The sequence below is a fragment of the Coregonus lavaretus genome (assembly GCF_964263955.1).
Source record: "Coregonus lavaretus genome assembly, chromosome: 8".
Classification (NCBI taxonomy): Eukaryota; Metazoa; Chordata; class Actinopteri; order Salmoniformes; family Salmonidae; genus Coregonus; species Coregonus lavaretus.
In genome coordinates, this window is record NC_139995.1 from 32,361,890 (window position 1) to 32,378,319 (window position 16,430).

The following is a 16,430-nucleotide window of genomic DNA, read 5'->3' on the forward strand; positions in this document are numbered from 1 at the left end:
GGACTGGAGGGTAGCATAGGCTGAGATTAACTTTGAGGTCTTGTTGGCCGCAGAACGGCAGTTCCAGAGGCTGCCGGAGACCTGGAACTCCACGTGGGTGGTGCGTGCAGGGACCACCAGGTTAGAGAGGCAGCAGCCACGCGGTGTGAGGCGTTTGTATAGCCTGTGCGGAGAGGAGAGAACAGGGATAGACAGAGTTGACAGGCCACAGAAAATGGCTACAATAATGCAAAGGCGATCGGAATGAAATGAACTAAACATCTGGGAAAGCGAGAGAGCGGGGCCTCCCTCACTTACGTTTCACTGAAACACCAAATGTAACTCTCCCAACTTCCACCTCAGAAACTATAATTGTTGTAAACTACAGCGGTTCAATGTTTTCTAGGAATAGACTAACTTCGTTTATTCAGCTAGCTAACTTGGTACAGTATTCTTCCGTGAAATTCGTACAGGGCACCTAGTCATATGACGCCACAGCCAACTAGCATGCCGGACTCCAACAACACGGTTTAGCACCAATACTCGGCCACAACAAACCACTAGTGTGTCAACACACCAAGCAGATGAAGCAAGAAGCCTGATGTTGACATCTAGTCACCTGGAATGCATTTAAATTAAAAGGTGTACCTTGTTAAAAGTTAATTTGTGAATTTCTTTCCTCAATGCGTTTGAGCCAATCAGTTGTGTTGTGACAAGGTAGGGATGGTATACAGAAGCTAGCCCTATTGGTAAAAGACCAAGTCCATATTATGGAAAGAACAGCTCAAATAAGCAAAGAGATTCGACAGTCCATTACTTTAAGACATGAAGGTCAGTCAATCCGGAAAATTTCAAGAACTTTGAAAGTTTCTTCAAGTGCAGTCGCAAAAACCATCAAGCGCTATGATGAAACTGGCTCTCATGAGGACCGCCACAGGAAAGGAAGACCCAGAGTTACTTCTGCTGCAGAGGATAAGTAATTAGAATAACTGCACCTCAGATTGCAGCCCAAATAAATGCTTCACAGAGTTCAAGTCACAGACACATCTCAACATCAACTGTTCAGAGGAGACTGCGTGAATCGAATTGCTGCAAATACACCACTACTCAAGGACACCAATAAGAAGAAGAGACTTGCTTGGGCCAAGAAACACGAGCAATGGACATTAGACCGGTGGAAATCTGTCCTTTGGTCTGATGAGTCCAAATTTGAGATTTTTTTTCCCAACCGCCGTGTCTTTGTGAGACACAGAGTAGGTGAACGTATGATCTCCGCATGTGTGGTTCCACCGTGAAGCATGGAGGAGGAGGTGTTATGGTGTGGGGGTGCTTTGCTGGTGACACTGTCAGTGATTTATTTAGAATTCAAGGCACACTTATCCAGCATGGCTACCACAGCATTCTGCAGCAATACGCCATCCCATCTGGTTTGGGCTTAGTGGGACTATCATTTGTTTTTCAACAGGACAATGACCCAACACACCTCCAGGCTGTGTAAGGGCTATTTGACCATGAAGGAGAGTGATGGAGTGCTGCATCAGATGACCAGGCCTCTACAATCACCCGACCTCAACCTAATTGAGATGGTTTGGGATGAGTTGGACCGCAGAGTGAAAGAAAAGCAGCCAACAAGTGCTCAGCATATGTGGGAACTCCTTCAAGACTGTTGGAAAAGCATTCCAGGTGAAGCTGGTTGAGAGAATGCCAAGAGTGTGCAAAGCTGTCATCAAGGCAAAGGGTGGCTATTTGAAGAATCTGAAAAATAAAATATATTTTGATTTGTTTAACACTTTTTGGCTTATTCCATAAATCCATATGTGTTATTTCATCGTTTTGATTATTCTACAATGTAGAAAATAGTAAAAATAAAGAAAATACCTTAAATGAGTAGCTGTCCAAACTTTGGACTGGTACTGTATATATAGCGCCCGTTGTATGCACTTCCGGTAATCCGTATACCCCGGTATGGAACAGAAACGGTATGATGGTATGAGAATCTGGATGCCAGGAAATGTGTATATTAGGCTAACATAATTTCATTCTTTTATAGCCTTTTTTCAATTGTGAGGATAACGTTTTGTCCCACTGACGGGTCTGATAAAGTGACTCCAGTTGAGAGGAAACCATAAATGCTCCCTCCTATCTTCCTAGATGGTGGTGGCTGATGTTTACAATCACCGGTTCCACAAGATCTACAGACGAGACGACGGCCTCAACCACATCATGGAGAAAGATGACATATTTGTGTAAGCATTGTCTCTTCTCTTGCACTGGAAGATAACATATTGAACAGTGGTTGGGTATGAGCAGACGTCAAACATTATCTTTATTGTCCAGGGAAATTATTTTGTGCAGCCAGGAGTTTACAGAATAACCACATACAGTGCCTTCAGAAAGTATTCACACCCCTTGACTTTTTCCACATTTTGTTGTGTTACAGCCTGAATTTAAAATGGATTAAATTGAGATGTGTCACTGGCCTACACAGAATACCTAATAATGTCAAAGTGGAATTATGTTTTTAGAAATGTTTACTAATGAATTAAAAGCGGAATGTCTTGAGTCAATAATTATTCACCACCTTTGTTATGGTAAGCCAAAATAAGTTCAGCAGTAAAAATTTGCTTAACAAGTCACTTGAGTTGCATGGACTCACTGTGTGAGCAATAATAGTGTTTAACATTACTTTTTAATAACTCATCTCTGTACCCCACACATACAATTATCTGTAAGGTCCCTCAGTCGAGCAGTGAATTTCAAACACAGATTCAACCACAAAGACCAGGGAGGGTTTCCAATGCCTCACAAAGGGCACCTATTGGTAGATGGGTTAAAATAAATATTGAGTATCCCTTTGAGCATGGTGAAATGATTAATTACAATTTGGATGGTGTATCAATACACCCAGTCACTACAAAGATACAGGTGTCCTTTCTAACTTCGTTGCAGGAGAGAAAGGAAACCGGTCAGGGATTTCACCATAAGACCAATGGTGACTTAAAAACTGTTACTGAGTTTAATGGCTGTGATAGGAGATAACTGAGGATGGATCAATAACATTGTAGTTACTCCACAAAACTAACCTAAATGAGAGTGAAAAGAAGGAAGCCTGTAAAGAATTAAAAAAATATTCCAAACATGCATCCTGTTTGCAATAATTCATTAAAGTAAAACTTTTTGTCCAGAATACAAAGCGTTATGTTTGGGGCAAACACAACACATCAGAGTACCACTCTTTTTATATTTTCAAGCATGGTGGTGGCTGCATCTTGTTATGGGTAGGACTAGGAAATCTTTTAGGATATAAATGAACGGCAGAGGCAAATCCTAGAGGAAAACTGGGAGACAAATTCACCTTTGAGCAGGACAATAACCTAAAACACAAGGCCAAATTTACACTGGAGTTGATTTCCAAGACAACATCGAATGTTCCTGAGTGGCCTAGTTACAGTTTTTACCTAAATCGGCTTGAAAATCTATGGCAAGACTTGAAAAATGTCTGTCTAGCAATGATCAGCAACTAACTTGACAGAGCTTGAAGAATTTAAAAAAGAATAATGTGCAAATATTGTACAATCCAGGTGTGGAAAGCTCTTAGACTTACCCAGAAAGATTCACAGCTGTAATAGTTGCCAAAGGTGACTCTATCATGTATTGACTCAGGGGTGTAAATTAGATATTTCTATGTTTCATTTTCAATTCATTTGCTAAACGTGTTTGCACTTTGTCATTATGGGGTATGGTGTGTAGATGGGTGAGGAACATTTTGTTTTTATCCATTTTGAATTCAGGCTGTAACACAACAAAATGTGGAAAAAGTAAAGTGGTATGAATACTTTCTGAAGGCACTGTACAGTATCCACCACATGTACACAACAGATTTAAAATCGTAAAAAAGGAACACCCCAAGTGTGCTACTGTATCATTCTCCATGTTTGTGGTCCAGGTATGAGGTGGCGGAGGAGGACAGGGAGAGGATGAACCTGCCTGTGTACTTCAGGGAGCGCCACTCCAAGCACACGGGCGGCTCCACGGGCACCATGCTGTTTGGCCAGCCCCTCCTCATTACTGTTCCCCGGCAGAACTTGGCCGCTGACATGCTCTACGAGAAGGTGCTGGAGAGGATTGGGTGGGTACACTGTCTGTCTGTAGGCCTGCTTTTGTTTCTACTTGTGTTCTTATGTACAGTATGCAGCATATAGACTTGAGATATTGAACATGTACTTAGTGTGCCAAATGTGGGCTTAGCACATGTGGCAAAAGATTAACATGTGTGATATTTACCCACTGTTTTCCCATTCCAGGCGCTACGTGAAGCGCTTTCAGAGCTCCAACGTTGAGGGGAGGGCCTCCGCCTCTGCCTCCTCGGCCAGCTGCAGCCTGGTAGCCGAGTGCTCAGCAACATCCTCCAATCACAACGCTGCAGCGAGTGGGAGTGGTAGCCCCCTGTTGGAAGGGGCGTCCTGCAGCTCCAGCAACGGCAGCAACCACTCGGGGACCTCCAACAGGTCCAACAGGAATGGGAGGTGTGAGGGTAAGCAACAACATGGATCAGAGTGCTCCAGCAGCAGTAAAGGCAGCACAGTTACTTACATCTCGTACACCTATTGGTTTCTTTTTTATCCCATGATAAATTAGGTGTACTAAGCACATTTTAGTTTTGCATTCATGTGTGTGAAATATTTCATTGCCACGGGCTGACATGGCTTGTGTGAATCCGATGAGGGGGTTTCAGACTTGTGTGTGTTGGTTCCAGGTGAGGAGGAGGCCATGGATCACCAGGTGAGCCCGGAGCCAGAGAACGGCCAGTCGGGGGAGGAGGAGGAAGCCTCGGACCTGGAGAATGGCCCTAAAACCAAAGAGTGCTCCAGCACCCCGCCCAAACTCTTCTCCTTCAGCATGGTCAACTCCTACGGAACGGCCAACATCAGTCCACTGCCTTGTGACGGAAACGTCCTCAAACTCAATAGTTAGTATTCAGTCTCGCCTCTGGCTTTTCAATGTTTTGACCAGTTACAAGAGGAGAAAATGGCTTGAAATAAGTGGTTTTCTGAATGTTTTTAGTTAAAAAGTCCTAGGTGGTTAAAGTATGTTGGTTCAGTTGCCATTAGAAAACCGGCTTTCGATGTGAGTTGAGAGCTGACCAAAGCCTCTTATCTCCTCCGTAGCACATTCCACAGTGGCGATTGACTGGGACTCGGACACAAAGAAACTGTGTTACGACGATCAGGAAGCAGAGGTCAGTACTGTTTCAGTTGACTTGATCAGGTTGACCTAAAGCCCTTTTAATCATGTCAACGTTTGTGCCAGGCTATGTCTATACGGTGTGTATCTGTCTGTGTGACTCAGTTCTGTATCCTCTGTGTGTACTGTAGGCCTATGAGAAGCACGAGAGCATGCTCCAGGCCCAGAAGAAGAAAGCCACAGTGGCTCTGAGGGAATGCATCGAGCTCTTCACCACAATGGAGACGCTAGGAGAGCATGACCCATGGTGAGACCAGGCACAAGAGAAACAGGCCCTAATTACTCTACTCACTAAATCATTGAAACCACTACTTTCTTTGGTAGGGTGTAATGTTGTCGTGACGTGCCTTTCATTATTGTGATGACTATTATTTATTGAATAATTACCTACTATGTTTAATTGTTACTAGATTAAATTAATCATGTAACAATTAAATCATTAGGAATTTGGGGCACCACGGGAAAAGTTAACAAGTTACCGTTTCCCGAATTACCTCTAAAGATATCTTGATATCTCTTATCATTTAACAGTAATTTATTAATCATTTACCTCATATCAGTCTCATTGTGAAAGTCGTAGGCTCTTTAAGTCTGCACTGATCATTCCTTACCACACAAATTGATTTAATGATTTATTTACTAACTAATTAAAAATGATAACACAAGATACAAACACATACATGGTATAGGTAGGGATTAGAAACTTAATACAATGAAAATGGGTCCCTAGCGGACTAACACAATATGACACTTGTTACAAAAGATGGTGAGTTAAAGAGAGACAGAAATACTTGGATACACATGGACCTAAGCTCATAGTAATCCTAATACTTTGCCAGATACTGCGGCCCAATTGGTAAGAAGTAATGCATGTATTTACGTGTTTGTCTTTGTCGTCTCTGTTGGACCCAGGCCTTTGTGGGAAGGGTCGATTGGGCCTTCTCTTTTCGGATGGCCTTTTAGATGTAAGGCTCAGATGTAAGGCTCAGATTGTACACAAGAGGTCACAATGTCCTTCTTAGTCATCTGTTTACTTTCACTCATTCTGGAAGTGGTCTTCTGAGGACGGCAGCCGTGTGGATGATCCCCTGTGGGGTGATGAGAGCAGTGTAGTAGACGATGGTTTGAAGAGAGTAACAGGATGGTCCCACTTAAATTCACCTTCTTAGATACAGTACTTAGAACAGCTACTCAGCCGTAACATTGATTGTTAGTGGAGGCAACTTTGTCATCTTCACCTCATGTTGATTTTCAGGGTCGGGACCAATATGGACAACAGCTGCAGCTTGAGGTCCGTCTAGTCTTATCTGATAATTCTTATCTCAGTCTTTTATGCACTCTGGTAAAGAGGGGCGTTTCCGTCATACTAACACGCTCTCAGAGCTCCCTCGGGCGTGGCTAGTTACGAGGCAAAAGTGTTATTATCTATATGATTTTGTAAGAAAGCTAAAATCACATTCTTATCTTCACGGAAACATTGTCTTCCTCCTTGATATTTTCTACACAAGGTAAAGGATGTAAACCTGATATTCACAGTGTAAAAGTTATTAAAGTCACAATGTTTTCGTTATAACGCCTTTTATACAATTTTTAATGACATCACAAAATATACATACATTTTCCATATTCCATTTCTCATCATTCCCAACATTTAGATGTTGAAATATATTGTTGTTGGATGTTGAAGTTTTGGGCGGAAGAAGTCTCTGAAACAAAGGACATTCCTTTCACCATACTAGGGCCAGAGACAGGAGAATCTATCTCTAATTTATGACCGTATTAAGGTGTCAAGACCGTGGGATAGTGGGTCTGGTTGTTGTCGGACATTGTCTTGGCTGATATGAGGCCTTTGATCCTCACCCAGGGAGAGTCATGACAGTTGTTTTGTGTTTTTTTGTCTGTTTCACTGATATCAACGATGCCTCACCTTGTCCACACAGGTATTGCCCCACCTGTAAGAAGCACCAACAAGCCACGAAGAAGTTTGACTTGTGGTCGTTGCCTCGCATCCTGGTGGTCCACCTGAAGCGCTTCTCCTACAACCGCTGCTGGAGGGACAAGCTGGACACGGTTGTGGACTTCCCTGTCAGGTACAGACAACACTATGCCAAGAGGTAGAACTGCTCTAACTGACAGATACGTGTCCTCTTTTAGTTAATTTATTTGCACAAATAGAAAGAGTTTGTAACAGTAAAAGTCAAGCTACTGGGGATGTTGGACAGTAGGTACCTCTTTATTTTATTTTTTTAACAATGACGGGGATAGCGTGGCAAACTCAGGCGGGAGTGAGTGCCAGATTATAGGGCCTCTGTAGGTAATTCAGAATGGGGTTGTTCTGGAATGTGGGGGACGTAGCTGTTGTCTATTTCTTGTTGAGTACTTATGGAATTCATATGTGGTGGTGAAATAGATTTTGAAGAAAGAGGGTCAAACTGATTTAAAGAGCCGTAAACAAATTGAGCAACTTGAAGATAATTCATTTTATAAATATTCAATATTTTTTTTAAAGTGGTGTGCTGAATGGTCTAGGGATGGGCGTGAGTAATCGAGGATTCAAACCAAGTCAAAACTCGATCTTTACCAGAGATAATAAAATACTGTAAAACTATTTGGTTTAAATGTTGTTTTGAAGACAACTTTAATTTACTTTGACTCTAGTGTTCTATTTGTACATGTGCGTTGCGGGACACAACAAAAAATAAGCCAAGCGTCACACAGTGCTGCTCTTCAAATTCCCTTTCCCCTCCATGTCCCATTCACTCAATTGTGTTCCTAACTCTCCCTCTACACATGCGTGCTGTGTGCGCCTACAGAAATAAATGCCTATACAAATGTATGTAACTGATTGGATACACAAGCTACATTCCTTGCCAAATTACGAAAGTTTTATCACAAATTCTAAATGGACTGGTTGACTGAAGTAGGGAAATATGTGTTCCAACAATGAGCTGCTGTTTTGGAATGTTCATCATTTTCCGCTTGGGCTACTTTGCGGTTGTCTTTAGTTAGCAAGCCGCAAAGTCAAAATTGGCTATATCGTAAAAATTCATGAAAACAAAAATGTGCGTTTTAAGCCTAGGCCTGCTCACCAAATGGATGTCCTGGCCATAATTCATCCCCATGCAGTGTTCAATGTAGAATTGTTAATCCATTTAGAAAATTCCAAGGAACAGGCAGAATAAACTAGATCTAACGTCGGTATATCGAAAAGAAGACCGTTTTTGGTTTGTAACCTTGCCAAATTGAGTCCCGTTTCAAATGATCAATAAATTATAAATTATTCACATTAAGATGGGACATTGTCTCTGCTCTTTATTCTTTTTGGACTTTGAGAGGTCAAATTATGAAAGCATCCTTTTGATTTTGTAGTCAACTTTTATGGACCCAAGGTATTGACAGCTTTTACACTAGAGGGTGCTGGTTTGCTAGATATGTCAGAAAATGGACACTGTCTTTGTCCATTTGAGGAAGTCATGGTCACATATTTGAGAAGTGGGTCTAAACTGTCAGGGAAATTGACGTCAAGCTCCAACAGACAAAGAGCATATGTGGTTATAATTGCATCCGGTAATAACTGCTCACAAGCGGATTTCACAATCACAAAAAAGCCCTTTCAACTAAACTAGTAATTTTAATGTATTTTCCATTAGCAGAATACCCAACTTATTCCCCAGGTTGGGAACATGAAGCTAGTGAAATGCTGTGCTGTGGTATAAAAGCAACCTGTGTGGAGGTTGTCTGGCTGAATGCCTGGGAGCCTCCCTGGGCTGTGTTCACTGACCCCTACTGAGTCACACAGGAAGTATAACTAAATGTAACTGACATAGACAAGCACTGCTGCTTCCAAGAACATGACTCATGCTTACTGGGGAGGTTTGAGACAGACAGAGCCATATGTTGTACCTCAACCCTCTCACCAACATATCAGCGGAAGTACTGGCTGATCACCATCCCCCATACTGGGTTCAGTGTTGATGACATGTCCAATATGAATCACATTTGATATAATAAAAAATGGCTTTCAGTACAGCCCTGTTGCTTATGTGTCTAGCTGTCAGTCCAAGTTGTTGTCTGTGGGTGTAAAGGCAGGTTTTGCTGATGACATGTCTTCTCTCTCCACACAGGGACCTGAACATGTCTGGGTTTGTGTGTGACCCCAAGGCCGGCCCCTATGTTTATGACCTCATAGCAGTCTCCAACCACTATGGAGGAATGGGAGGAGGCCACTGTGAGTAATGGTTGCTTCTGCCAGCAACACCCAGGCTAGGTTCATCCTAATTGCAGACCTAGATAATGAGATACACAGTACACACACCCTACCCCACCCACATTAATGACACAATCAGCTCTCACTTTGTTACATTTCAAATAACTGTTTACCTGGGAAATAGTGCTCAGCGATTAGTGCTTTTTGAGGTCGGTTCGGAGTCAATTATTTAAAAAAAATCACGGATTTCGGTTTCAATATTTTTCTTTTACAATAAATGCACTATGCATTATGTGGGTTAAATGCTGTAACAACACAGAATAAAGCAATTAATAAAAGTCCCATGATGGTAGTGACTGTCCACTACTGCTTATTACTTATTAACCATAATTTAGTCACATATTTCAGTTGTGTATATATTACATTAGTTTTATTTGATTACTTTATTATTTCATTCCATCATCATCTCATCTCTATAGAGCTGCTGCCTATGCTGTCTGACAAAATAAAATAAAAAAAAGTTATTCAAAGTAAATAAGGCATACTTTTATGACTGCTGAATACCAACTATCAATCACTTAGATCATGTATTTTCAGGTAGAGATGCCTCACAAAGCATCTGCTATCCCTCTCGATCGCACGTCTTCTGTCTCTTCTCTCCCTCTGTGTCTGCCCACATACTGAACAAGTAGGCACGCAATGGATTATGGTCATTGTAGTTAATTACCACGTTTCCTGCGCTAAACTATGTAGAATATTGGCCTGTTGGAAACAACTCCCTACTACATCGCACAGTCAGGGCTTGATCTGATTTATCTCTGGAGAAACTGTGCATTGAACTCATAGAAAAAAAACAATGACATTTTTTTAGTTGTTTAAAAACTCAAATAACCGACATTTTGGGTAATCGCTCTGCAATGCTGGGAAAACGGATAACAGAACAGTAGGCTGAAAGGGAGGTTTAACTGCCGGTGATCGGAGGCCATTGTTCTTCTTATATTTACTCTGTTCCTGTTATTTGAATACTACTATCTGCTGACAAAGGTATTTGTTTTAGTACCTGGTAACCTGAAGCAGGTCAACCATGCAGAATGTATGTTAACAGATAAGGTGTCTGGCTTACACCTTTTCTCTAAGGAAACTGAGCTTATAATCAGCAGTATTTAATTAGAATGTTGGTTCCCACTTACTCGTTTAGTGTCAACTTTGATATCAATTTTGATTTGCTCAAACCTTTTCATGTATTTTAGCCAAGCTCTTGTTTGGTGGTGACTACCCAGGCCTGCTAGTGGAAACCAGTTAATCAGATATTCATCCTAGCTCAACTTTAGATCCCCATGACCATAGTTTTATAATGTTCCTCCAATATCTTGTACCTGCAGACACAGCCTACGGCAAGAACAAAGCTGATGGGAAGTGGCATTACTTTGATGACAGCAGTGTCTCGGCTGCCTCAGAGGATCAGATTGTGGTGAGTGAGCCACCTCAACCCTTACTTTCATGTGTAACTCTGCATATGACGTTTTTGAAACTTTGATTATGTATAAACATTTCTATTGCGTGTGACTCGTTATTACCCATTTGAAAAACGATACACTGAGTATACAAAACATTAAGAACACCTGCTCTTTCCATGACATAGACTGACCAGGTAAATCCAGGTGAAAGCTATGATCATTTATTGATGTCACTAGTTAAATCCACTTCAATCAGTGTAGATGAAGGGGAGGAGATGGGTTAAAGAATGGTTTTTAAGCCTTGAGACATGGATTGTGTTTGTGTGCCATTTGAGGGTGAATGGGCAAGACAAAATATTTAAGTGCCTTTGAACGGGGTATGGTAGTAGGTGCCAGGCACACCGGTTTGTGTCAAGAACTGCAACGCTGCTGGGATTTTCACGCTCAACACTTTCCCGTGTGTATCAAGAATGGTCCACCACCCAAAGGACATCCAGCCAACTTGACACAACTGTGGGAAGCATTGGAGTCAACATGGGCCAGCATCCCTATGGAACGCTTTCGACACCCTGTAGAGTCCACGCCTCGACTAATTGAGGCTGTTCTGAGGGCCGGTGGTGTGGGGTGCAACTCAATATTAGGAAGGTGTTCCTAATGTTTGTTATACTCAGTGTATGTTGTTCCATGTGTCCAGTGTTTATTAATAAATAACGTCAGCAGTGATGAAAGCTCCCATTTACTTCCTGTTCTTTGGTGTTGTCAGTGCTGCTGCAGTGTAACTCTATCCCCTCCTCTCCTCTCTACAGACAAAAGCAGCCTACGTGCTATTTTACCAACGCAGAGATGCGGGCGACGCCCCTGCCAAGCTTCCTCCCTCTGCCTATCTGGGGGGTGCCACCACTGAAGCAGCCGATGATCACATGGATACCAACTGAGCAGCGCTGATGCTCAGGGACACTCACTGAAGCAAAAATAATGACGAAAGAGACACTTTGATGCACACACCAAGCTACTTCAGTGACATAAGACTTCTCAGAGTCTATATTATTAACTCCCCCCAGCCCAGTACCCGCTGTGTTTTATTTTATTTTGCTCGTACATCGTCACAAAGAGTCCAAAGCCTTGTTGGATACGTGACCCGCGAGACTTCCTCCCGGAGCTGGTGGCCTGCTGATGTATGAAACCTAGTTTACTGGTTTGTAAAAAATAAGGGGAATAAAAGGCAAATAATCCTCTCACTGGACGAACAGAATGTTAGATGTGCCCTAAAATGCATAGGTATTATTAACACAAACTTTTCTGTTACCCACTAGAAAAGTAAAAAAACACACAAAAAAAGCAGAATGCGCATCTTGTTTCTACCAAAGCGTTCGAAATTGTACATCGTAAAGAACTGTACCAACTTCACTGACAGACTGGGGGAAGGAGAAACATGCCCTTGAGTTGTCTGTGATGATAACCCTCCAGTGCAGGGGTGAATTTATGCAAAATTGTATTTAATATTGAGATGTGCACACAATTCAACACATGATACTGATGGATCCTGTGACTTTCTACCTCCTGTGAAGAATGGATCCAGTTAGAAAGTCACGCTGGAGGTGTTCCTTCTACACACACACAGAGAAACAGACACACTCAGGCCCTCTCATTTTAGTCTTCCTCTGGGTTGGCTTGCAGGGCCTGTGTCCACAGTAGATAGTGTTTAGTTGATCAAGGTCCTGTTTACTGGGCCTTGATGTAAGCTGTGGCAGAGGCTATTTATTTTCATAGACATGAGTTCAGTCAGACCTTAGCGCCTGCTCTTTATGAAGCCCAGCATGCTAACTCTCACTCATACACTCCCCTCTGTATTTATTTGGACAGTGATGCTAAAATGTGTAAATTTGGCTCTATACTCCAGCATTTTGGATTTGAGATCAAATGTTTCATGAGGCGACAGTACAGAATGTCACCTTTTTATGAGGGATTAATCATACATCTGTTTCATCATTTAGAAATTAAAGCACATTGAGTCTAGTGTATTAAAGTAGTCAAAAGTTTAGTATTTGATCCCATATTCCTAGCACGCAATTACATCAAGCTTGTGACTGAAAACTTGTCGGATTTGCTGTTTGTTTTGTTTTTGTTTAGTATTATGTTTTGCCCAATAGGAACTGAATGGTGAATAATGTATTGTCATTTTGGAGTCACTTTTATTGTAAATAACAATATAAGATGTTTCTGAACACTTCTACATTAATATGTATTCTACCATGATGATTATGGTTAATTATCAGTGAGACCGAGGAACAAAGAGCATACACCCCAAAAAATGCTAACCTTTCACCATTACCAATAACAGGGGAGGTTAGCATTTTTAGGGGGTATGATCTTTGGAGGGGGAAAAAAATCAAATGGGACTAGATGTATAGTGCTTTCATTTCTAAACGGTAAAACATATGTATGAAAATACCCTCAAATAAAAGGTGACATTCTGAACTGTTGCCTCATGACAATTTTTAACTCAAATCCAAAATACTGGAGTAGAGAGCCAAATGTACAAATGTTTGCTTCACTGTCCAAATAAATACGGTGGGAAGTGCACCCCTTGCTCTCTGAGATAAGTCTCATCCTGATAAAGATGTGCTGCTCCCCCTTGTCACACAAAAGCAACAGTGGCCTTTTAATCCTACAACTTGTTTAAAAGGAGGCACTTTGAGTTTTACTTTAGTCGCATCTGGAATTTTAAATATGTATGTACGACGTGGCGAGGCCCTGACCATTCGTACATTTCTAGATAATAGGGCTGTACTTTCAAGCATATTTGATTGCTGACTGAATGGACCTCCCAACTGCCCCGCTATGGCTTGTCCTTAGGCTACCTGTCCTGTGTGGTATTACAGTCCTACATTGAAATTGCTTTTGTTTTTTCTTAAAAGCACACTGCGTGAAGCAAAATGTGATATGTATGAAAGTGGTGCTAAATTTATGAAACTTGAAATTGTTGCTGTTCGTGATAAGGCTCCAATCCGTTGTTAAATAGAATTTGGACAGCAATAACTTAAAGGCGTCCTCAGTGTGTTTAGGACTGCAGGCATCTGTGTTCTCCCACCAATGGACTCTGACAACCAATCAGCTGTTAAATAAAATATATGATGGTGACATGACAGCTTGCTCGTCAATGGATGGAATGAGGACTCTTACAAATCGATCTGCTTGTATGTTGTTAGACGGTTGCTACGTAGCACTATATTTTTCACTGACACTTAAATGTGTCCCACTGAGTACTAGTAGTCTTCAGTGATAGCTGTTCAGCTTGTGCGGGCTAGTGGTGGCAACACAATACATGATGGCAGGAACCAGTGTCTCTGATACCACCTACTCCAGACTCAACACCCTGACCCTACTGTAATATTTCACTACATTGCCAAGTGTCTTGTAAAGGTTGATACAAGACACCAGTAACCGGACCTATACAGTATATGGCTCTGCCAGTATCTACTTCATGGATCAATTTCCCATAAGATAAATTCTAGCTCTGTGGCATCTGTCTTGTGCTTTTTTCATGTGGCACAACAGCATGTAAATGTCTTTGGGACTGCAGATATCATACTTGCTGGTCAGTCCCTCTCTGATTATGCCCTCCTAAGATGATTACATTATTAATATAACCATATTTATGCCAATGAATAGAAAAGCCTTATATCATATCTGTAATTATTATTCTACAGCAAATGAAAAAGACATCCAGCTGTCCAAAACCGATCGTATTTTAAAGTTTATTTTCTTTACAATCCTCATTAGAAACTTAATTTTGCTGTCAAATATCTTGAATAGATGTAAATATCAAATCAGTTTGTTCCCATACACATATTTGCAGGTGTTACCGCAGGTGCAGCGAAATGCTTATGTTTCTAGCTCCAACAGTGCAGTAATGCCTAGCAAAACAATACGCATAATCCAAAATAATGAAATTAAGAAATATCAGAACGAGCAATGTCAGTACCAGTCAAAAGTTTGGACACAAGGGTTTTTCTTTATTTTTACTATTTTCTACATTGTAGAATAATAGTGAAGACATCAAAACTATGAAATAACACATATGGAATCATGTAGTAACCAAAAAAGTGTTAAAGAAAAAATATATATATATATATTTTAGATTCTTCAAAGTAGCCACTCTTTGCCTTGATGACAGCTTTGTACACTCTTGGCATTCTCTCAACCAGCTTCACCTGGAATTATTTTCCAACAGTCTTGAAGGAGTTCGCACATATGCTGAGCACTTGTTGGCTGCTTTTCCTTCACTCTGCGGTCCAACTCATCCCAAACCATCTCAATTGGGTTGAGGTCGGGTGATAGTGGAGGCCAGGTCATCTGATGCAGCACTCCATCACTCTCCTTCTTGGTCAAATAGCCCTTACACAGCCTGGAGGTGTGTTGGGTCATTGTCCTGCTGAAAAACAAATTATAGTCCCACTAAGCACAAACCAGATGGGATGGCGTATCGCTGCAGAATGCTGTGGTAGCCATGCTGGTTAAGTGTGCCTTGAATTCGAAAAAAATCACTGACAGTGTCACCAGAAAGCACCCCCACAGAATCACACCACCTCCTCCATGCTTCACGGTGGGAACCACAAATACATAGATAATCCGTTCACCTACTCTGCGTCTCTCAAAGACACAGTGGTTGGAACCAAAAATCTCAAATTTGGTCTCATCAGACCAAAGGACAGATTTCCACCGGTCTAAAGTCCATTGCTTGTGTTTCTTGGCCCAAGCAAGTCTCTTCTTCTTACTGGTGTCCTTTAGTAGTGGTTTATTTGCAGCAATTCGACCATGAAGGCCTGATTCACGCAGTCTCCTCTGAACAGTTGATGTTGAGATGTGTCTGTTACTTGAACTCTGTGAAGCATTTATTTGGGCTGGTAGCTAATAAACATATCCTCTGCAGCAGAGGTAACTCTGGGTCTTCCTTTCCTGTGGCGGTCCTCATGAGAGCCAGTTTCATAATAGCGCTTGATGGTTTTTGCAACTGCACTTGAAGAAACTTTCTGTATTGACTGACCTTCATGTCTTAAAGTAATGATGAGCTGTTCTTGTCATAATATGGACTTGGTCTTTTACCAAATAGGGCTATCTTCTGTATACCACCCCTACCTTGTCACAACACAACTGATTGGCTGAAACGCATTAAGAAGGAAAAAGATTCCACAAATTCTCTTTTAACAAGGCACACCTGTTAATTTAAATGCATTCCAGGTGACTACCTCATGAAGCTGGTTGAGAGAATACTAAGTGTGAAAGCTGTCGTCAAAGCAAAGGGTGGCTACTTTGAAGAATCTCAAATATAAAATATATTTTGATTTGTTTAACACTTTTTTGGTTACTACATGATTCCATATGTGTTATTTCATAGTTTTTATGTCTTCGCTATTATTCTACAATGTAGAAAATAGTAAAAATAAAGAAAAACCCTGGAATAAGTAGGGGTGTCCAAACTTTTGACTGCTACTGTATATATATAATGGTGTGTATAGACAGTATGGACAGTATATGAATAG

The 16,430-nt window shown here is 41.4% G+C and overlaps 1 protein-coding gene across 1 annotated transcript in view; it reads left to right on the forward strand.

Moving 5' to 3' along the window:
- Positions 1-14,035, forward strand: part of LOC311134334 (ubiquitin carboxyl-terminal hydrolase 4-like) — a gene marked incomplete at its 5' end in the record, with an annotated part of 40,034 nt that extends 25,999 nt beyond the window's left edge. Inside the window, 10 exons of the mRNA XM_084167981.1 lie at positions 2,131-2,225; positions 3,926-4,108; positions 4,284-4,513; positions 4,736-4,948; positions 5,148-5,218; positions 5,355-5,470; positions 7,164-7,313; positions 9,348-9,451; positions 10,813-10,901; positions 11,694-14,035. Of these exons, the coding sequence (XP_084024107.1) occupies positions 2,131-2,225; positions 3,926-4,108; positions 4,284-4,513; positions 4,736-4,948; positions 5,148-5,218; positions 5,355-5,470; positions 7,164-7,313; positions 9,348-9,451; positions 10,813-10,901; positions 11,694-11,822 (1,380 nt within the window). The 3' untranslated portion in view covers positions 11,823-14,035. The remainder of the gene's footprint in view (positions 1-2,130; positions 2,226-3,925; positions 4,109-4,283; positions 4,514-4,735; positions 4,949-5,147; positions 5,219-5,354; positions 5,471-7,163; positions 7,314-9,347; positions 9,452-10,812; positions 10,902-11,693) is intronic.
- Positions 14,036-16,430: the final 2,395 nt, after the last annotated feature.